The 17,968-nt window shown below is 41.0% G+C and overlaps 1 protein-coding gene across 18 annotated transcripts in view; it reads right to left on the bottom strand.

Annotated features, from left to right (window-relative positions):
* Window positions 1-17,968, bottom strand: part of EPB41L3 (erythrocyte membrane protein band 4.1 like 3) — a 95,522-nt gene that overhangs the window by 50,190 nt on the left and 27,364 nt on the right. For all 18 annotated transcript variants that reach the window (XM_030943811.1, XM_030943810.1, XM_030943815.1 and 15 more), the window contains exons 2-3: window positions 13,760-13,986; window positions 8,811-9,008 (exon numbers count right to left, since the gene is read on the bottom strand). In XM_030943811.1, the coding sequence (XP_030799671.1) occupies window positions 8,811-9,008; window positions 13,760-13,975 (414 nt within the window). In that variant the 5' untranslated portion in view covers window positions 13,976-13,986. The remainder of the gene's footprint in view (window positions 1-8,810; window positions 9,009-13,759; window positions 13,987-17,968) is intronic.

Raw genomic sequence — 17,968 nt, 5'->3', positions numbered from 1 at the left:
GACATGCAGCTGATCCATTGGCTTAATGCCTCCTGATTGCTCTACAGCCTCCTGCAAGACACTGCAGTAACTCAGGCAGGTCTCTCGGGATTCATGCAGCAGCTGAAGCTTTCCAGTGGCAGCTATAAATATTTTTCTTATTCTACCTATACTTGGATAAACTCAGCAAACACTCATCTCTCCTCATCTCACGTGCTAACTAACTGTGCACAAATCTAGTACCAACATAGCAAGGGGACCCAATCACTACCTGAGATATAAATAGTCCTTGGCATATATTGACAAAAAAACCCCCATAAACAGTTTGTTTATTTTCAGCTGAAAAAGCTCTACTGTCAACATAGTCCGATTTACAGAGTAATCTTGCCATATGAATTCAAAAGCCACAGAGCTCTCTCTGACCTACATTGCCAGCCTGGAGTGAAAAAAATAAATACACTGCAGAGAAAGATGCTCTTGAGGCAGAAGAGGGAGCAGGATGATCAGGCTTTTAGATTTGGGGTACCTTAGATGGTATTGCACCATCAATGCTGGGGTTTTCATGAAAACTAACATATCCTGTTCTCAAGCTACATCGAAGCTTTATCCACTTCAGATCAAAACCATTTCTGCCAGAGTGAGATAAACCATGAGAGACAGACCTTGCTGCCTATCAACACTTTGCTTTGCAAGCAGATACTTCACCACCCCGTCCTGTCTATGATATTCTGTTCACTGTATCAACAGACAAGGATGAGAAAACATACGAGCAGCCCAGTGCTGCATGGGGCTCAGCTGGAAAAAAAATAATCACCCATATGAGGCATTAATATTTTCTTTGACATGGTAATATATTTAGAGGATGATAATAAAGTGAAGATTTACTTAGTTTGGGTCTGGAAATGGCAACTCTAAGTGTAAACGTGGGGACAGCACCTATAAATTGGAGCAACTAGAAACAGAGTTGATGAATTTAGACAGCTCGGTTGGGACTGGAACAAGCAGCAGGCACTTCATGGACACAGAAACAGAGCGGGAAACATGACAAAAGGCAGGGAGGCTTGGCAGGAGCGTGACTGGGCAGCGACATGAAAATCAGCAACTACTGTGTTGGTTGGGCATGAGGTACAGGAATGTACACACTGTACAGAAACAGCAGAAGGCTTTGAGTGTCCATTTGGAAAAGGGAAAAGACAAAGCCTGTCATCTACTCTTTTTGATTTATATTCCAGCAGTCATTATTGCATGCATTATTCCAGCATGCATGTATTAAAAAATACATGCAGAGGTTGGGTGCTGGCTGCACAAGGCACTCCAGTAAGAAGCTGGAGGCTCTTTGGGGCCAAGACCACCCCAGGCAATAAGCCTGGAGAAGACAAACATGAAGGGACTGATGCAGTCTTACCCTGGTGAGGCCATCAGCAAGGATGGTGACAAGGACAGGACCCCTGGAGCCAACAGACATCTCCCAGTCTGGAGTGAAAGGTAGGTGGAAGATCATCCTCTCCTGGGCTCTTGCAAACAGATTAACCAGCAAGGAACCTTGTAGTACCTCAGTTTGAGTGTGCATGATCAAACCTAGTTTTTAAAAAACTTTGCCAGATGGAGAACAAGCTCCTGTTGCCTGGCTTGTGTCCAGCTGGTTCCCCAAGAGGAGGGAACCAGAGGCACTATTTCAATAGAAAGTTTTCAGTTAACCATTTATTCCCAAAATATACGCAGTTTCAGAGCAGCTGAAAGTATTTGTCAATGTAGGTGGAGTGCTCACAATAGTTTTGAATGTTATGAAAAATGGCTGGCACCTCCAAGGTATCAAAATGACTATTTTTGCCTGATAAACTCAACATTTCACTGCACAAATAATTTTCAGAAACTATTAAAAAAGGACACTAGTTAGGAGGATTAGATGTAGAAAATATAGATTGGGAGAAAATGTGTACTTTTTTTTTTCTTTTAAGCTTCTGGTATTTGATTGTGACCATGTCCTCTGCTGTGCCAAAATGTGTTATTTAAGGCCCCACCTGCTGTCCACTTGGTACATCTAAAGGGGTGATTTATTTTTAATTCCTCATTCTTCATTCAGTCTCTAAAATACTTGCATAGGAACTGGAGAAAATACCTGTCTAGTCGTTTAGTTGTCTCCCTACCAAGGTTACAAGAGACCTTCCCCCTGAATACCACACAGCCCAGATGCCACAAGAAGCTGTGAGGGGACCTGAGCCTCCCCTGGCAAGCCAGAAATGTTCCAGCCCCACTTCCTCAACCTTGGGGCATTTCCAAAAGGCTTAGCTCAACCTGACTTGTTTTGATTTAGATTTCTTTAGCTTCAGTGAAATAAGAATAATAATCATAATTGCTAAAAGGGAGCCCAAACATTTTTATTTTTAATTACCAAACTGAAGGAAAAAAACCCTTTCTCTTCTCAGACTCACAGTTGATTATTATGAGATCATTATGACATTGGTGCTGATTTCCAGATCATTATGCCTCTTGAATGGACAACTATTTTAACTTATAAAAAGAGGCCTACAGTACTTGGAAAAAGCAAGTCAGAAGAACTGTTTATTAACTTTATTCAGCTGAAACATATTCAGGCAATACTCAGACTCCTACTGACATGTGTCAGGTAACATAGATCTTAAGTGAATCCCCTGGCTAATCCAAGTCAGCCCTAATTAGAGGGTCTGGGGACAGAAAACATCCTGTGTAACAGCAATGATGCCTCTCAAACCCAGCCACTTTTACTGAAACATATCCTGGGGAAGAAACAAAACCCAAAACAAAGGTCTTCATATTAAATTAAGTGAAGTGTAAGCAATGAGTAGGTCAAAAGGAAAAGACTTATTAAAAAAACTCCTCTTGCATTCAATAATCAGTTTTGCATGTAAAGCCATTTGCAAGAGACTGTGTGGAATTCATTAAACAATTAAAATGTGCAGGGGGTAACTGAAACAGTATCCTTCAGAATGCAGAGTGCATCTTATTACATGTTTTCCCTCCTGACCTTAAAACCTTCCTCAAAACCGAGGAGAAATTTGATGTTATTAAACTCCACACACAGGGAAGAGTTAGCTGGGACTGAGTGTGGAGGGGGACAACGGGGCCATGCAGTCCCCCTCTATCATACAGAAACACAGGAGGGTTTTTCTTCCAGAGGGAGTCTTGCAGGTATGGAAAAGCAGCACAGGCAGCCACTGCTCTCTTTCATCACTGGCAGAGGTGGCAGTGCAGAAATAATTATGCTTTTTCTCAACCCTTCAAGCCTGTCCTAAGACAATCTTCAATGAGTTATTTTTTAAGGAAGCATCATGCATTCACACTTTTTAACAGGAAAATGAGAAAACAAAGTGAAAAGCAATACTTCAACTATTAGAGAATCCATTTATTTCATGTCCATTTTGTCTTCAAAAAGGATTATCAGCCCATACTTGTGTAGGGCAGAAAGGGACCAGTTCACTCTAGTCTGCTTCGGTCCATGTCACAAATCCCGGTTTCAAATGTATGACAAGAAAACTTCTTGCTATTCAAACTCAAGCATGCTACTCTGATGTCGCCTGAGGATGTGGTGAAACCCATTAAGAAAGTGGGGTCTCCACCAGGGAGGAAGTCACCAGAAGTTCATTACAAAGGTGTAACAGTGGCTACAGCATGGGACACCAAACCACTGCCCAAGTTGCATGACTGAGAAAACTGGAGTTAAAAATACCCATATACAGTGTATTTTTACCAGTCCCTTCCCACCTCAGCTGACCCCCACTCACACAGAAGTGGGGTAAACAGAAATACTTTGTGAGCTGTTGTTTCTCCATGTGCTGTGCAGCTTATCTGGATCGTACGTCAATTTGCTGTTTGATGTAGGGCTGCAGAGATGCCACAGACAGGCTGCCATGGAAACATTTGTTTTCATTCACTGGTGGCCTGCATGATAAGAAAGTCTGAGTGGTACAGGAATGACGAAAGAGTATAAATTACCAATGGCCTCAGACAGCTGAGCCTTTCAAAGTGAAATCTAATTATTTTACCATTTATTTAGACAGATTATGTTACAGCTTTCTGCCCTCACATTGTGAGTGACAGCATGTATATATTTAGAGCAGCAACAAAGACAAATTCCGACTTGTTTTAGGAAGACACTTTAAATTAGGCTATGTGTAATGGAGAGCATGACAGCTTGTTCCACTTGCATCTTTTAATTAAAATGCAGTGGTCTAGATAACAGAAAATTGAGATGGGGCAGATATGGACAAAAAGGGAAATAAATCCTGGAAGAAACATATTGTACTACAGCATTTGAAAGCTCCTACTTAAAGCTGAAGAAACCCAGAAATAAGTCATTTTTGCTTGTTTTCTTGAAACTTAGGAAAAACTTGAACTAGTGTGTTCATTGCCTTTTTTGGGTTATCTGAAATTAATTTGCAGTCTTGGATCTTGCTTTCTCCTTAGCTCTTCAAACCAATGAATGCAAAGCATAAGTCTAGCTGGCTTAAAAGAGACAATGTCAAGTGCAGTTTTGGCCACAGCTCTGGCCTTGGACACTCTGACAATCAACATTTCTGAGCATGATGCTGGTTGGGAGAGCACAATAAACAACCCAAGGAGAACCACTGCCAGCAGGGGTGAACATCTGGTGCAAACCACCATGCTTTGTCTCTCTGAATGGACTGCATCAAGTCCTGTGATCCAACGCCCCTCAGAAATCCCCAGGTTCATCATGAGATGGGAGAAACACACAGTTGCCCTGAGGCTGTTTGTCTTGGCAGACTGGGGACAACGTCAATGTACAAACACCTCTTTTCCAAAAGCCAACAGCCTTCCCTGGGGAGGGGAAGCACCATCAGGTGGCCATCCCACCTTGGAAAGGAAACCCTGCTCTGAAATACGGCTGCCACTACCATCTGCAGGCTTCTGGACAAGAGCAGCACTGGGGGTACAGATGGTAACACTGGTGGTGTATGGTTTTGGAGGAGGATGAATGAACAGGTTGGGTTACCTCCTTAACCTGGTTTTGGCTTGTAATATGTTACTGCATGAAAGACTTTCTGGGTCAGGACAGATAAAGCACACAGGCAGTAACACTGCAGGGCCTCAAGGGAAAGCTTTTACCTGATATTTGCTGAAGATTCTTTTACTGAATGGCGACTACATCAGATGACCCCGTTAACCTCAGCTTTGAAGTAAGCTCCACTACACTTTCCCTCATACATCTCATACAACATGAAAAAACTCCCAGTGTCACAAATGCAAAGCCCTGAATGTGAGAGAGATTGAAAGATATAGCAGTAGACAGTGAAAATGCTCAGCATTAAATATGGAATAAGAAAGAGGGGATTCTGAAACAAAGGACAGCAAGGGCATAATGGATTAACCAAACTTGCCTCAGAAGTGTCTCAATCTGTGAGTACGTGCCACACTGGCTGCCAGGTCATTAGTGGGATGAACACATAATTGATAAGCTGCAGGTTGCGCTCTACTGGAGAGCAATAAGCTCCTTTAAATTACATTAATATTTAACATATATAAAAAGCATTTGTCATTTGCAAAGCACTTTATAGAGTAACTGATGGATTCTATAATGATGCCCAACTCCCAGACTAGGGAATGCAATTCTGGAGAGATAAATACCTGGCCTGCATCCAAATCAAGATTCATTGACAGAGCTATTATTCTAGCTCAAAATTAGGTTTCTAAGTTTCTGGTCCCTCCAGATCACATTGCTTTGTAGCCATCAATAGGTAGAAGCATGATACACAAGGAGCAGAAAGAAAGGAACTGACAACACAGGATGACATTTCTGACTCATTTAAAAATTGACACATCCCTACCTTGGGTCACTGTCCACTCTGAAAGATGCAGTTATGTGGGTTGAACACAAGGAATGAAGTATTAAATATCTGATTGCCATGTTGTCTGTCCCTCTTCCTTTTCTTTTAAAGAATTGTTCTTGGGGAATTTACTGACCTCCATAATTTGCTGGGTGCCTTAGTATACCATGTATTTTATATATATATATATATATAAAAGAAAGAACTGAGATTAGCTCACTTGCTTACAGCATGGTGATAATAACACCAAGGGGGTGGGTTCAATCCCTGTATTGGCCATTGACTTAGGAGCTGGACTTAATGATCCTTTTCGGTCCCTTCCAGCTCATAATAATCTGTGATTCTGTAAAAGTTCATGACTTTGTGTGCTGCTGACAGAGAATAACACACACACACATATATATATATATCAGTATGTATGTATGTATGCTTGTGCATATATACATTTTACCCCCATTTAAATTGATACAGTGAGTTCACTTAAAGGTGATCCTTAAAATAAGATGGCATTTTGCTAAAATATGATGGATTGTTTCCCATTCTGCAGCACTGAGTTTCTGTGTAACTGACACAGAACTTTATTACCCAAAACTTCTGTAGAACTTCAGCCTTCCACACAACTTCATGAGATGTCTCCTGAGACAAACCCTCAGATTCCCTGCCCTACTAACTCCCTTTGTGAATACTTTTTTACTCCTCTGGAGAAAAAGCACAGTGAAAGTCACATCATTTGTCTTGGCTGGACTCAGCACCCTTTTGCTGTAGTTAAACTTTATGCATGTAGGAAGTGGACCTCCTTTGGATCTACCAAGAATTCCCATGGCCTGGAGTGGGCTGTGCCACAGAAGTACCTGCAGCTGTATCATCAATACAGATGCAAAGTCTGAATCACACTGTTTAAGGCATGTAAGGTGTATCACCACCCCAGCTGCACTCATTCCCTGAAATGTTTGTTCCCCCTAACTAACTTTGCTTCAATGTACCCCATGGTCTACTCATCATCATAGCCTTACAGCTTCATCATTTGAAAAGTCATCCTTTTAGGAGCTCTCTTCTCATCAGTATTACATTCTGCCTGGGAAGCCTGATCATCTTAGAAGCAGATAAAATGATTACTGATGACAGTCAATACAACTTGAAAACATTTCAGCAATGTAAGTAGAAAAAAATCACACAGAACTTATATTGGACATTATTCAAGAGCTATTCAGAACTTGCAAAGCAGAGGGAGAAATCTGACAAGCAATAAAACAGGATGGCTTCCATATGCCAGCATTTTTATGCTTCAAGAGAACTCAGGTAGTGAAAGAGTGAAACTTCCTATAAAAAGTATTATTCACAGCAGTTTTTTGCATAACTGGAAATCTAACGTAACAAATCTCCCTTTCTGCTCCATCTTAGATTCTGATAAAGCTCAGCCTGCTAGACAAGATTTCCATAGAAATCTTATTTGGTAAGATTTGCTTGATTGTGTTCTGAAAAGTGACTCACATTTTACAAGCAAGTGGCAAAAGCTGAAATGAGTTGACTCTTTCCATCAAAGCCAGTATGAGTCATTCCTCCAGCATAATGGCTCCCACACTATCCCTCAGTGACAAAACTGAGACTGCAGGTCAAGAAATGACCATTTAATAGTCACAAAGGATGTGTCCAGATAGCCAGTCCTAAGCTGAAGGAAACAACATGCGACTTGGCCAGTGAAATTAAAAGATACTCAGCCACATGGATAGCTAATTTGCTGTAAGAGTAGTAAAATACCAGCTTCTGTTTGCAGCTCACTCCTAGCATGACAACATTTGACCCAAACTGTAATGCCAGGGTTAACTAAAAACCAATAAAGTTTTTCCTCACCTGCCACTCTCCAAAGCACCTAAAATCAGAGCAGCTGAAGGACAAGAGGGCTGTGTGCAATGTGATTGTAAAGATGCCAAAGATTTGGCCCCCAGTCAGGTACTCCTTTTCTCCATCCTTTCTCCATGCTCCTGTGGATTTCCCTTTCAAGCCTGCAGACTATTTCATCCCTGCCTTCATACTCTCCTGTTCTCCCCAGGTGGCTTTTCTTCTCCATGGAATTCTGCAGTTAGCGAAAGGATGGCTGGCTTAGCCAGGCCCTCCAAGACTCATCCTTCCCCTGCAGCCACTGCTTGGTCAGGCTCAGCCTTGTCTTGTGTGCATGACCTTCTGACCTAAAACAGGACAGGCTGGTCCAGTGCTCAAAAATCACCTTGATGACAATGACTGAATGGAGAAAGGGTCCACCCTGAGATTCCGAATTTTCTCATGCTTACTCTGAGATGCTAAATGTGCTCACTTTTTGCTTTTCTGGGGTCTTCTGGAGTTGAAGGGATCCTCTTAGCATGGGTCTGCCCACAGGTACAGACTGGCTTTTAAGTGACAGCAAAGATCATCTCTCCCAAAAGTAGGTTCCTCTCAGAGTCCCAGCAGGGAAGGCTTCCTTACAGAAAAATCACAGCATCTTTTTGCCAGTAACATTCAAACACAGTTATGATTCACAGACATCACGGAAAAGCGCACAAAACTCTCCATTCTCACTGCAATTTGCACTTGACATTTTCCCCACTTGCCCAGGGTGTCTCTCATGCCCGCAGTAATCTCGCAATAGTCAGAATTTCTGTATGTACAATGACTCAATGGAAGACTCAACTCAGTAAACTACCAAGGAAAAGAAAAGTCCAGTGAGATCAAAATCTTTATTTGTTTATGGGCTTTGTTGCCCATACTTTGTTTTCTGCATTCTGCTGTGGCTTGTGCCAACAGAAAATTAATCCACAGTCTCTGGCTGTTTCAGGGAGTGCTCAGAATCCCTCACCTAGCTCAAATCTGTGCACCATCTTCAACAACCTCCAGACAAAACAATGAAAGTATCTCTGTGCTTGGCACTGGTGAAATATCATGCCATTCATCCTTTTTCTTAAATTAGAAATACAATTTTCACCATTTATCTCCTGACAGGATAAAAAAAAAAAAAGATGACAAAAAGCCATTTACCTCTACTTCACAGGCATATTCTGATCCATCCAGGAGCGTCACTTTGCATTGCATATTTTTCGGTTTCTTGACGATCTTTAGAGGAGACTTGGAAAGTTTGCTAGATGAAGATTTTTGAGAGAGCTTGTCGTCCTCTAGCTGCTGATATTCCAACTGTTTTGCACTCGCAGCAGCAAACTCCTGTTCTTTCTCTGTAGCCTATAAAGAGAAAAAAAAGACACTTTTTGAAATAAAATAAACCAATCATGCCTTCCAATTCACTGTACATGCTGCACCCAAGCATTTAAGTGAGCCTTCTTTGGGGGCTTGGACAAGAAAGCCCCTGATGCAGGACAGTCTTTACTGAAAAGATTTCCCATATTCATTCCAGCCCTCCCTTCTCCCTGCAAAATGCACAGAATACCCATGAAGGAGGGGCATTCATGAAAATATTTTAAGGCTTCTGCTTTTTCCACAGGTACAAAATCCCACTTCCTGTACTTGTTTTTTGGCATGTTGGAAGCACTGAGTAATCACAAAATTTTGTTGATGAACAGATACTCCTACACCTTCTTGATAATACTTTGAAGTCCTGCACCTGTTAAATAATACGGTGTTTCCATGGTGTCATATGAATAGAAAAACACCAGCAAGTTTGCACTAATTTTGCTGTCAGTGGGAAAACAGTCCCTGAATGAGAGCATTGACCCCCACTGAACAGCATGAATTCATAAGGGGATTCATCCCTGGGAGAGTGAAAGGCTCCTCAAGCACTCAAGCAAAAGGTTAAGAAAACATGACAGAAGTGAGTGGCCAAACAACTTTAATGTGCAGCCAGCTGGCTAAATGGACAGAATGAGAGGATGAATTTTGCTCTCTGCTGATGCCCAGTAGGTCTCTCAAGCTGGAGAGAAGTAGGTGCTATTTGGAAGAGGGGCAAGAAGTAAACGACCCTGGCTGCTTTTGCTCAGGTTTATCTGAGGGCCAGGCCATTTGAATTTCCCGTGATGCAGCACAGCCCCCAGTCCTCTCCACAGCTCAAGATGAAAGCCAGAGCAGCTCTACAGCATTTCACCCTTCCTAGCAACAGCACTGTGCTGCAGTCATTACCCTTCTCATCAGTTATATCCCTGATAGACTCCAAACAAAACCTCAACAGGAGTGCAGTAATACCTCAGCTAAAGCATAAGTTAAATAAAAACATCTTTCTGTTATCTCACTACAAGGCAAAAAAACCTCCACCTGCTCTGGCTCTGAATTATTTCGGTGTAATAAGCAACAAGCATTAGTGGAAATATATTGTAAATTAATCCTGCAAGTCCGTTTCCTTTCATTGTATATAATAAACCTTCATGAGAATGGAGCAAATCCATCCAAAGGCTTTAAGCTGCTTTGAGACCAGAACAATGTTGCATCATATAACCTGAAACAACACTGTACTTCTAATCACGGGGTACTGTCCCTGAGTGATTTCATAAAAACAAGCTTTAAGTTTCTCCTCTGCCTTCTGACAATGGGGCAAAGGACAATTTGGAGCTGGCTGTGATCCCTACACTGTTAGCTGCCACCAATGCCCAGCAAATTACAACGAAGTATGGCAAGACCCCACAGCCCTCCACTCCCTGCAAGGAAGACACAGCAATGGCCTCCTGGGCATTCCTGGATGGGGAAACTGGAAAAAAGTGGGGCTTAAAAGATAAAGAGGCAAGAGTTCCTTTCAAAATATATTGCATCTCCTGGGCCTTGAATGTTCTTCCTCAGGAGCAGCCTAGCACCAGCCATCTCTTCCCCCATCTAGCTCCCAAACAAGAGGAATTCCTCCTTCCAGCACCTGGACACCAGCTCTGTACCCGGATGTCAAGGTCGTTGAAAACTGGTGGGAGATGAAGGCACAGTGTATGCAAGTGGATCAGCTGTTTGCTGGGCTTATAACACTCACAGCAGCTGTGATGAAGAGGGAGAGACCCCCTGGGCTCACAGCAAGGCTCGAGGCCAGCTAGCCTTCTACCACATCTGCAGCCAGCTGGCAATTGGACCAGCCTTGTGCAAGGAGAAATAAACAACACTGAAGATGCCTCCGGCTTGGGCCTCTGTGCAAAACTGCACTGCTGCTGGTGGGCAGAGATGATTTCTGTGTGTTTTGTCAAAAGAAATTGGCCAGGAAAGGTGCATGTGCATATATGTTGGTAAAAAAAGCAATTCCAGTGATGGGGAAAAACGCACTGGCTTACCCAGTGGCTCATTACATTTCTCATGTGAGGGTTAGCCCTGTGCTCCAACAAAAACCAGCCAACAAAATACACCAGAATGGAACTAATCTCTTTCAAGAAAACAGAAAAGCTGCTCGAGAAAAAAATCCACAACAAGGACACCCCTCATCCATTTAAACCTTAGAACCATACTCAGCCTGTGAGCAATTTATGCCAATCCCAATGGACTAGTCATTATTTTCCTTCATAAAGTCAGTCAGTAGATCAAGACTACTGTAGAGTTTTGCTTATCTATAAATTTTAAAAAATATTACTGAGGTTATTTTTTTTTGTTAAGATTCCCATCTACATTAAGATCAGGGGGATGTGTCTAGGTTAAAATCATACAAAAGGTTTTCCTCTCATTTTTCTGGAGAACAAAACATGCCAAGAACTATTACAGAAGATTCCCCCAAACTATGCTGACATGTTCAGGCATTGAGGTACTTTCAGACTGTATTAAGTCTCTTCTTCCTAAAGAAACCTGACATCCTGGAATCCAGGGGGTAAGAAAAAGGCCAGTGAAAGACCAATGTACACAGTGAATTATTTTTCACTCTGCAAGCATAGATTAATTTTCTCCTAAATTCTTCTCCAGTATTTCCGCACTGTTTTGTTTTTTTGTTTGTTTGTGTTTTTTTGGTTTTTTTGGGTTTTTTTTTTAGTTTCTGTGTCTTGTTTTTTCAGTATTTTTAAAGTGCTATGGACGAAATTCTAATGCAGCACAAGTTGCTTCGGGGTTTGAATTTTTTGAGGATAATCTCTCTCATATATGACACACTATGTTCAAGCCCTTCTAAATCTGGACCTCCTCTCAAAGGATGCCTCTGGAGTAAGAGGATTCAGCAATAAAGATCTTGGATGCTCTGCAGCTTCTCACTGGGGTATGAAGTGATATTGCCACACTTGCAAAACTTACTAATCCCATCTAATTATGGCAGTTGCTGAGAAACTTTGGTGCCCAACCTTGTGTGATGCCAACTTTTCTTTCTCAAAGAGACAGAAAGGCAGGCAGAAAGTGAGGCTGCATTATTACACCTGATAGGAAGGACTAATTCTTCTAATACCTGTTAATTTCAATATTAAAAGGTTATTCATCTACATTAAAATGTTGGGGGGTTTTATGTGCATAGGATGACAAAGAAAAGCTACTGTCATGGATTGGCAACTTAAATCTTCCTTCCCAAAGTTCTCTCATACAAGTAAGAGCAAAAATCCACTCCCTCACTGCAATTATGGACCAAGAGGGAGAATAAGATCCTTCAGTTTTTGGCTTTTTTTGACACTATTGCAAACAGATTTGTTTCTTAGTGCTGCATTTAAATGTTCCTTTCCTGAGATACAGACACCTAAAGCACTATGAAATACACTGGGCTAATCAGTGCAGTTGGATTTGGCAGTCTGCTTACAGCGTGGACATTTGGATTCAGTCTGGTAATCTCAGCAGGAAGGTGTCACATATCCCTTTCACTAACCCAGTTCTTCTATCTTGCCTTCTACAGAAACAAGCTCACTGGTGATCTTTGGGATCATGCAGCACATGAGAGCACCCCACACCTCTAAACACATGTGGACAGGCTTGGTGTCTAAATTAGTTTGGGCTTTTTTTTGTGTGTGTGGTTATTTTTGAGTTGGGCTTATTTTGTTGTTTGGAGTTTTTTGTTGCTGTGGCTGTTTATTTGTTTTACATTTTTAATGTGAAAAGAAACTTGAAGTGGAAAGATTACTGAAAATGTCTGGAAAAACATCCATATAAATAATAATACTTATGCCAAAGACTGATAGAATTACATTTTTAATCAATGACCAGTTTATTCAACACCTATCTCTTTTGGAGAAGTTTTGCTTCTTTTCCCCAAACTAATTTCAGAGAACTTCTGATCTATTTGAGAGATCAAATTTGCTTTACCAGCATTGTCTACCCCAACCAAGTAAAAGAACAGGAGCCCACTTCAAACAGTCAGGATTTTTAAAACGATGGAGAAGAGGAGGAGCTAGACTGGCTTATTCCACTCTCCAAAGGTAAATGTAATCAGATGAGGGTCATAACCTTACGAAGCTAAATGAAGACATTTGCAGGTACCTCATTAATTGTGTGTCACTTACCCATGAAGAAAAATGCCTGTTAATCCTATTGACTGGAAATTATTAACGGAAAGAAGAAAGCAGCTTCTGGAAATTTAATAAGTGCAACAATGAACTAAATGGAAAAGCACACAATAGCTCTTCTGAAACCTATTACATGAATAGCTCAAGTAATTATAATGCAGTAATTTCAGACCCATGAGAAACTTAAGGGACCACCGGTTCTTCATGGCTCATACATCAGACAAGCAAGCATGAAATCAGTGTTCAGCAGGTGTCAAAAGAAATGAACTCTGAAAATATTTTCAGCTTCATAAAAACTGACACTGTTTGCTATCTAATGCAAACGCAAGGTCGAAGATGTTTCCTACTTAGTTAATGAGACTGCCCTCCTGTTTAAGCACTGGGGGCAGAAATTCCTGCCGTGAATTTGAAAACATTCTGCGTGAGAACTATTTTCCTTTAAATGCAAAGGACCAACCAGCCCAGACCTACAGCATCCCATCAAACCCCCTTCCACGCGTATCTGGATGTACATTTGCACTCCACACGTGCCAGGCTGGTTATTTCCCGGGAGCAGTAGGTGGGCACTCAGCCAGTTGCGTGCAGTGAGCGTGTGTACGTGGGCTGCCTTACCTGCTCCTTTCTGACGGGCGTGCTGTGCGCTGCCACAGCCGAGAACTGCTCGAGCGCGGTCTGCTGCTCTTCACTCGGCTGCTGAGGCGGCTGCTGCGGCTGCTGTGGCTGCTGCTCCTGAGGCTGGGTCTCTGCCGCCCCTTCCTGAGCAGGGCTCTCCTCCTGATCCTGCTCTTTATCCTTGGACTCGGAGTCTGATCCTGATTCTGTAGTCATGGTGGGTTATTCTGCAAGACAGGGTGAGCAGACCTACTGAGTACAATCTCATGGCTGTGGATTTGTAAGCTAGGCATACAAAAAGAAAGATCAGATGGTTTTACTCTCAATACCCTCAGCTTTTAAAACTTAAGTGCCTATCACACTGGCCCAACCAGGATCCCTAGGAAAGCTTACCTGGTGCAAAAGACCAGGTCTAAATGCATCCATACTCTAGGGAACAATATGTTGCCAAAAAATCTTATTCTACATAGTAATATGCAGACATCATAGGACTTATGTGTAAGTTAAATACAGAATACATGGTTCATAATTCATAGAGAGAGAGCAACACATTGGGCCTTAAATCTAACAAAACCCAGTGGAGTTTGGGTTTCTAAACCATGTGGAAACTTGAAAAATTAAATATCTTGTCCTTTACATTGAAATCAACAGGACTTAAGCTCCTCAACATCTGCACTCCCTTTTGGAAATGTACTCAAGTACTTTTGATGCTTCCAAGCAATATATTAATAGTTGAACTAGATGATCTTAGAGGTCTTTTCCAACCTAAACGATTTTATGATTCTATACATACTAGAAACATCTGAAATGGGTCCACCAACAACAGTGCAAACATACATTTGCCCTTAAACCCTATTCTGTCCTCCCCACTTGAGTTCATCTACATTTCTGTCATTTCTTTCTAAGTGCTAGAGCATCTAAAAGAAAACATAAAGACTTCCATTAAGTCATTCTAAGTGTTAGATTTCAAATGAAGGGAACACAACTTTCATTGAATGTGAAAAGTCTATGTTTCTACTTAACTTTGTCCAGTACTAAATCAAAATGAAAATATTAGCAATATTAATTCAAAATTTTAGCTACTTTAATTAAATAGTTTTGTTGCAAATATGTGGTTGGCACCCAATTCTCAAACTAAATGCTTGCAAACCCAAACTTAAAAATACTGTGATTTTTTACCAAAACAAGGATTTGAAAATGCAGACTGTGTCAGCTCAGCAAAGGGAGTGTGCTTTGATGTTTGTTACTCATATGTTCTCAGACCTCACAAACTTATTCTTGAATAGTTTGCTACCAAGCAACTTGAAGGCTAACCAGTCTGCTGTGATCTATTTCTGTTAAGTCATCAGGACATGATTCCATTAACCTGGTAGCCATGGCTACTGTGCGATTACAGGTGATGCCACAAAACATACATCTGCTAATTCACCTGCTAGAAAGTCACTGTGAACTCCTAACATACACTACAGTGCTTACTAGTAGAAGCAAGTTTATTATAGAACGTAAGGAAAGTACAAACCTTTCTCTTTTTCTTCACTTAAATGTTTGATAGGCTAAATTGGTCGGCAGATGTTATAAATGAGGCCAATTACTATTTTCAAACTCACTTGTGTATTCTGCACTTTCAAGGCTAAGCTCTCCAGTGAATACATGTCTCTGCAGAGCAAAGCAAGTCACAGCACCCAGCCTGTGCTCAGCTCCTGCACTGTGTGTGAGGAGGGGGGTGCCTCTTCCCACCCCCTGCCAGCCAAAACAGCACGAGAGAGAAGCAGAACTAGAAAGTATACATGGCAGATTTATGCTTCAGGCCACATTTTCAAGGTACTAACATGTGACATGTGTTTAGAAACACATCATAAATTTCTACACTCAGACTGGCACAACTGTATAAAAAACACTTTTTGAAATGTGTTATTTAACAAATTGTCCTTAGCATCTACAAAAAGCAATAATTAACTTGGGTCTTAAAATGTGACAGTGAGAAAGGTGTTAATTTAACCAAACTCCAGCTGTCCATATCTGAGATGGTCACTTTAAATGCAGAGCAGAAAAACAGACGTTTCAGAGAGGGATTCATCTGACCTATTTTAAATTCCTGCTTTAAGCTGTGATAAATCACATCCTAGAGCGACTTCAATTTGCTACGAAGGAAGCCTAAACAAGTTCCTCCAGCGCAGATCACTCAAACCCATCCTCCATGTTCAATTCTCCTAAGCCATTCTTTTTTGTATGCTTTAAACATTAAATTGAACAACAATGTTAATCTCTGAGAGTTTTGCTTTACCCATCTGTCAAATCAATGTGGAATAAACTATTCTTCATCTGACACTCATTATATTTGCCTTGCTTTAAAAGCACCAGGTCTCCACAAATGCCTCAAGTTTGCCCCCGCCCACCCCCAACCTGTTTTGTACAAGTGCTTGAGGACATGAAATGCAAATTAATAAAATAATTATCGCAGTAAACTCAAACTATGTGTTCAGTTTTCTTTTCCAGAAACCACGAATTAGTAAGTTACCAAAACCTAACTTACAGCTACAAAAATCATTGCTCAAACAATATGAAAGAGCACCTATGACCAATACAAAGAGTAATGCATGAAATAAGTTGTAATACTTTTTCCCTCCTCTTGATATTACTTAGAGCAGTGCAAATAAACAGCAACCATCCTACTTGCTGTATGATATATACTTCTCTTTAGAAAGAGGTATTACTCTCTATAGGATCAGATTGCCAGCCAGTACTAACCAAAAGTCTGTCTTCTTTCAGCTGACATAACCATGCCTCTGAAAGCCCATTTTTGCACCTGTGTAGCTTCTTTCCCAATGAACATTTGTATCCAGTCTGTTTGCAAGTATGGAAACAGACATTCAAAATAACCCCATAAACCACAACTTCATGTAGGATGAGATGTAAACAAGTTTTACTGTTCCTGCCAGTTATAATTTTGAATCTCAGAGAACAACAAATGAGGTTCTTTTATCCTTCTGGGACATTCTTGCATGAAGCATAGCCTTACAATAGTGAGTTACTCTCTAGGAGTCACTGGTTTTCTCTCCAGTTCCATGAGTTCTTGCTGGCTTTAAGAGCGCTTTATTAGCAAACTTTGTGCGCTTTATCAAATCTTTCAGCATAAGAGATTTCCTGGATACAATATTACTATCATTAGTCAGACAGCAGATGGATTTAATTAACCCAGGGCTGCCCATTTCCAAATGTCTTTATTTCCCCATGCATGCAGCACGTTTAATAACAAATACTGAGAACAAAATACTGTTCTTCCCACACTATTCTCTTACAGGTGTAAATAGAAGCAAAGCAAACACATTGCAAATCCCATTTCTTACTAACTCCTCAGATGAGAATACTGTTAAGATTTATCTCCTTCCATCTAGCACAGGTTGAAAATACCTAAATTACAAGGCAGGAAACAACATTCCTCTCTCAGTGCAAACCAATAAGTTGTTTTGCCTTCCTCAGCAAACAGCTGCTTATCCACATGAACTCTGACAGCATTTCATTTGTTATAAGTAGCACAACAATCCTCCTAGGAAGAGGTAATTTCACTTATTGAAAGAAATAACAGTAATCTTAAGAAATTTACCAACATAAATATTACTCTACCTTTGTTTGTATGCAGCAAACCTGACAGAATAGCTGGTAGTGCCTGAACATTTATCAAGCACCCAGCTGACTGAGAATTTCTTATTCTTATTTGATTATTTACTATACAGGCTACGTACCAAAACCATGACTTCTAATGTGAATTTCAGCACAGGAAGAAAGAAAACACTAAAGTTCCTTAAAGTTTTTCTGTTGCCAGCACAGCCTCTGTATCAAATTCCCCTTTCCAGCAAACAGAAAACAAGGCAATGAAGAGAAACTGGGAGCACTACCTTATACAAATGAGGTAATACTATGCAAGCCAGATGTGCTCTTGGATAGCTACACTTTGGCTTACAACCCAGTATTCAAAGATTCCAAAAGATTAGCTGAGTCCAAACTTAACACAGATGCTGCTATAACTGGATAGTCCAAGGCAAAAGTACATTTGGCTGCAGAATGAAAATCAGAATGAAAATTAAGTCTTTTGATTAAAGGGAGGGGCAGGGGGGAGAGGGGAAGCCCAAAACTAGCTTGCCTTAATCGACTACTAAAATTTGAAGCTAAAAATGTATGTACTGTCAGCAGTGTAAAATAAAAATATCA

The sequence above is a fragment of the Camarhynchus parvulus genome, chromosome 2 (assembly GCF_901933205.1).
Source record: "Camarhynchus parvulus chromosome 2, STF_HiC, whole genome shotgun sequence".
Lineage (NCBI taxonomy): Eukaryota > Metazoa > Chordata > Aves > Passeriformes > Thraupidae > Camarhynchus > Camarhynchus parvulus.
The sequence above is the reverse complement of the archived record's forward strand: the minus strand, read 5'-3'. Positions and strand labels throughout refer to the sequence as shown.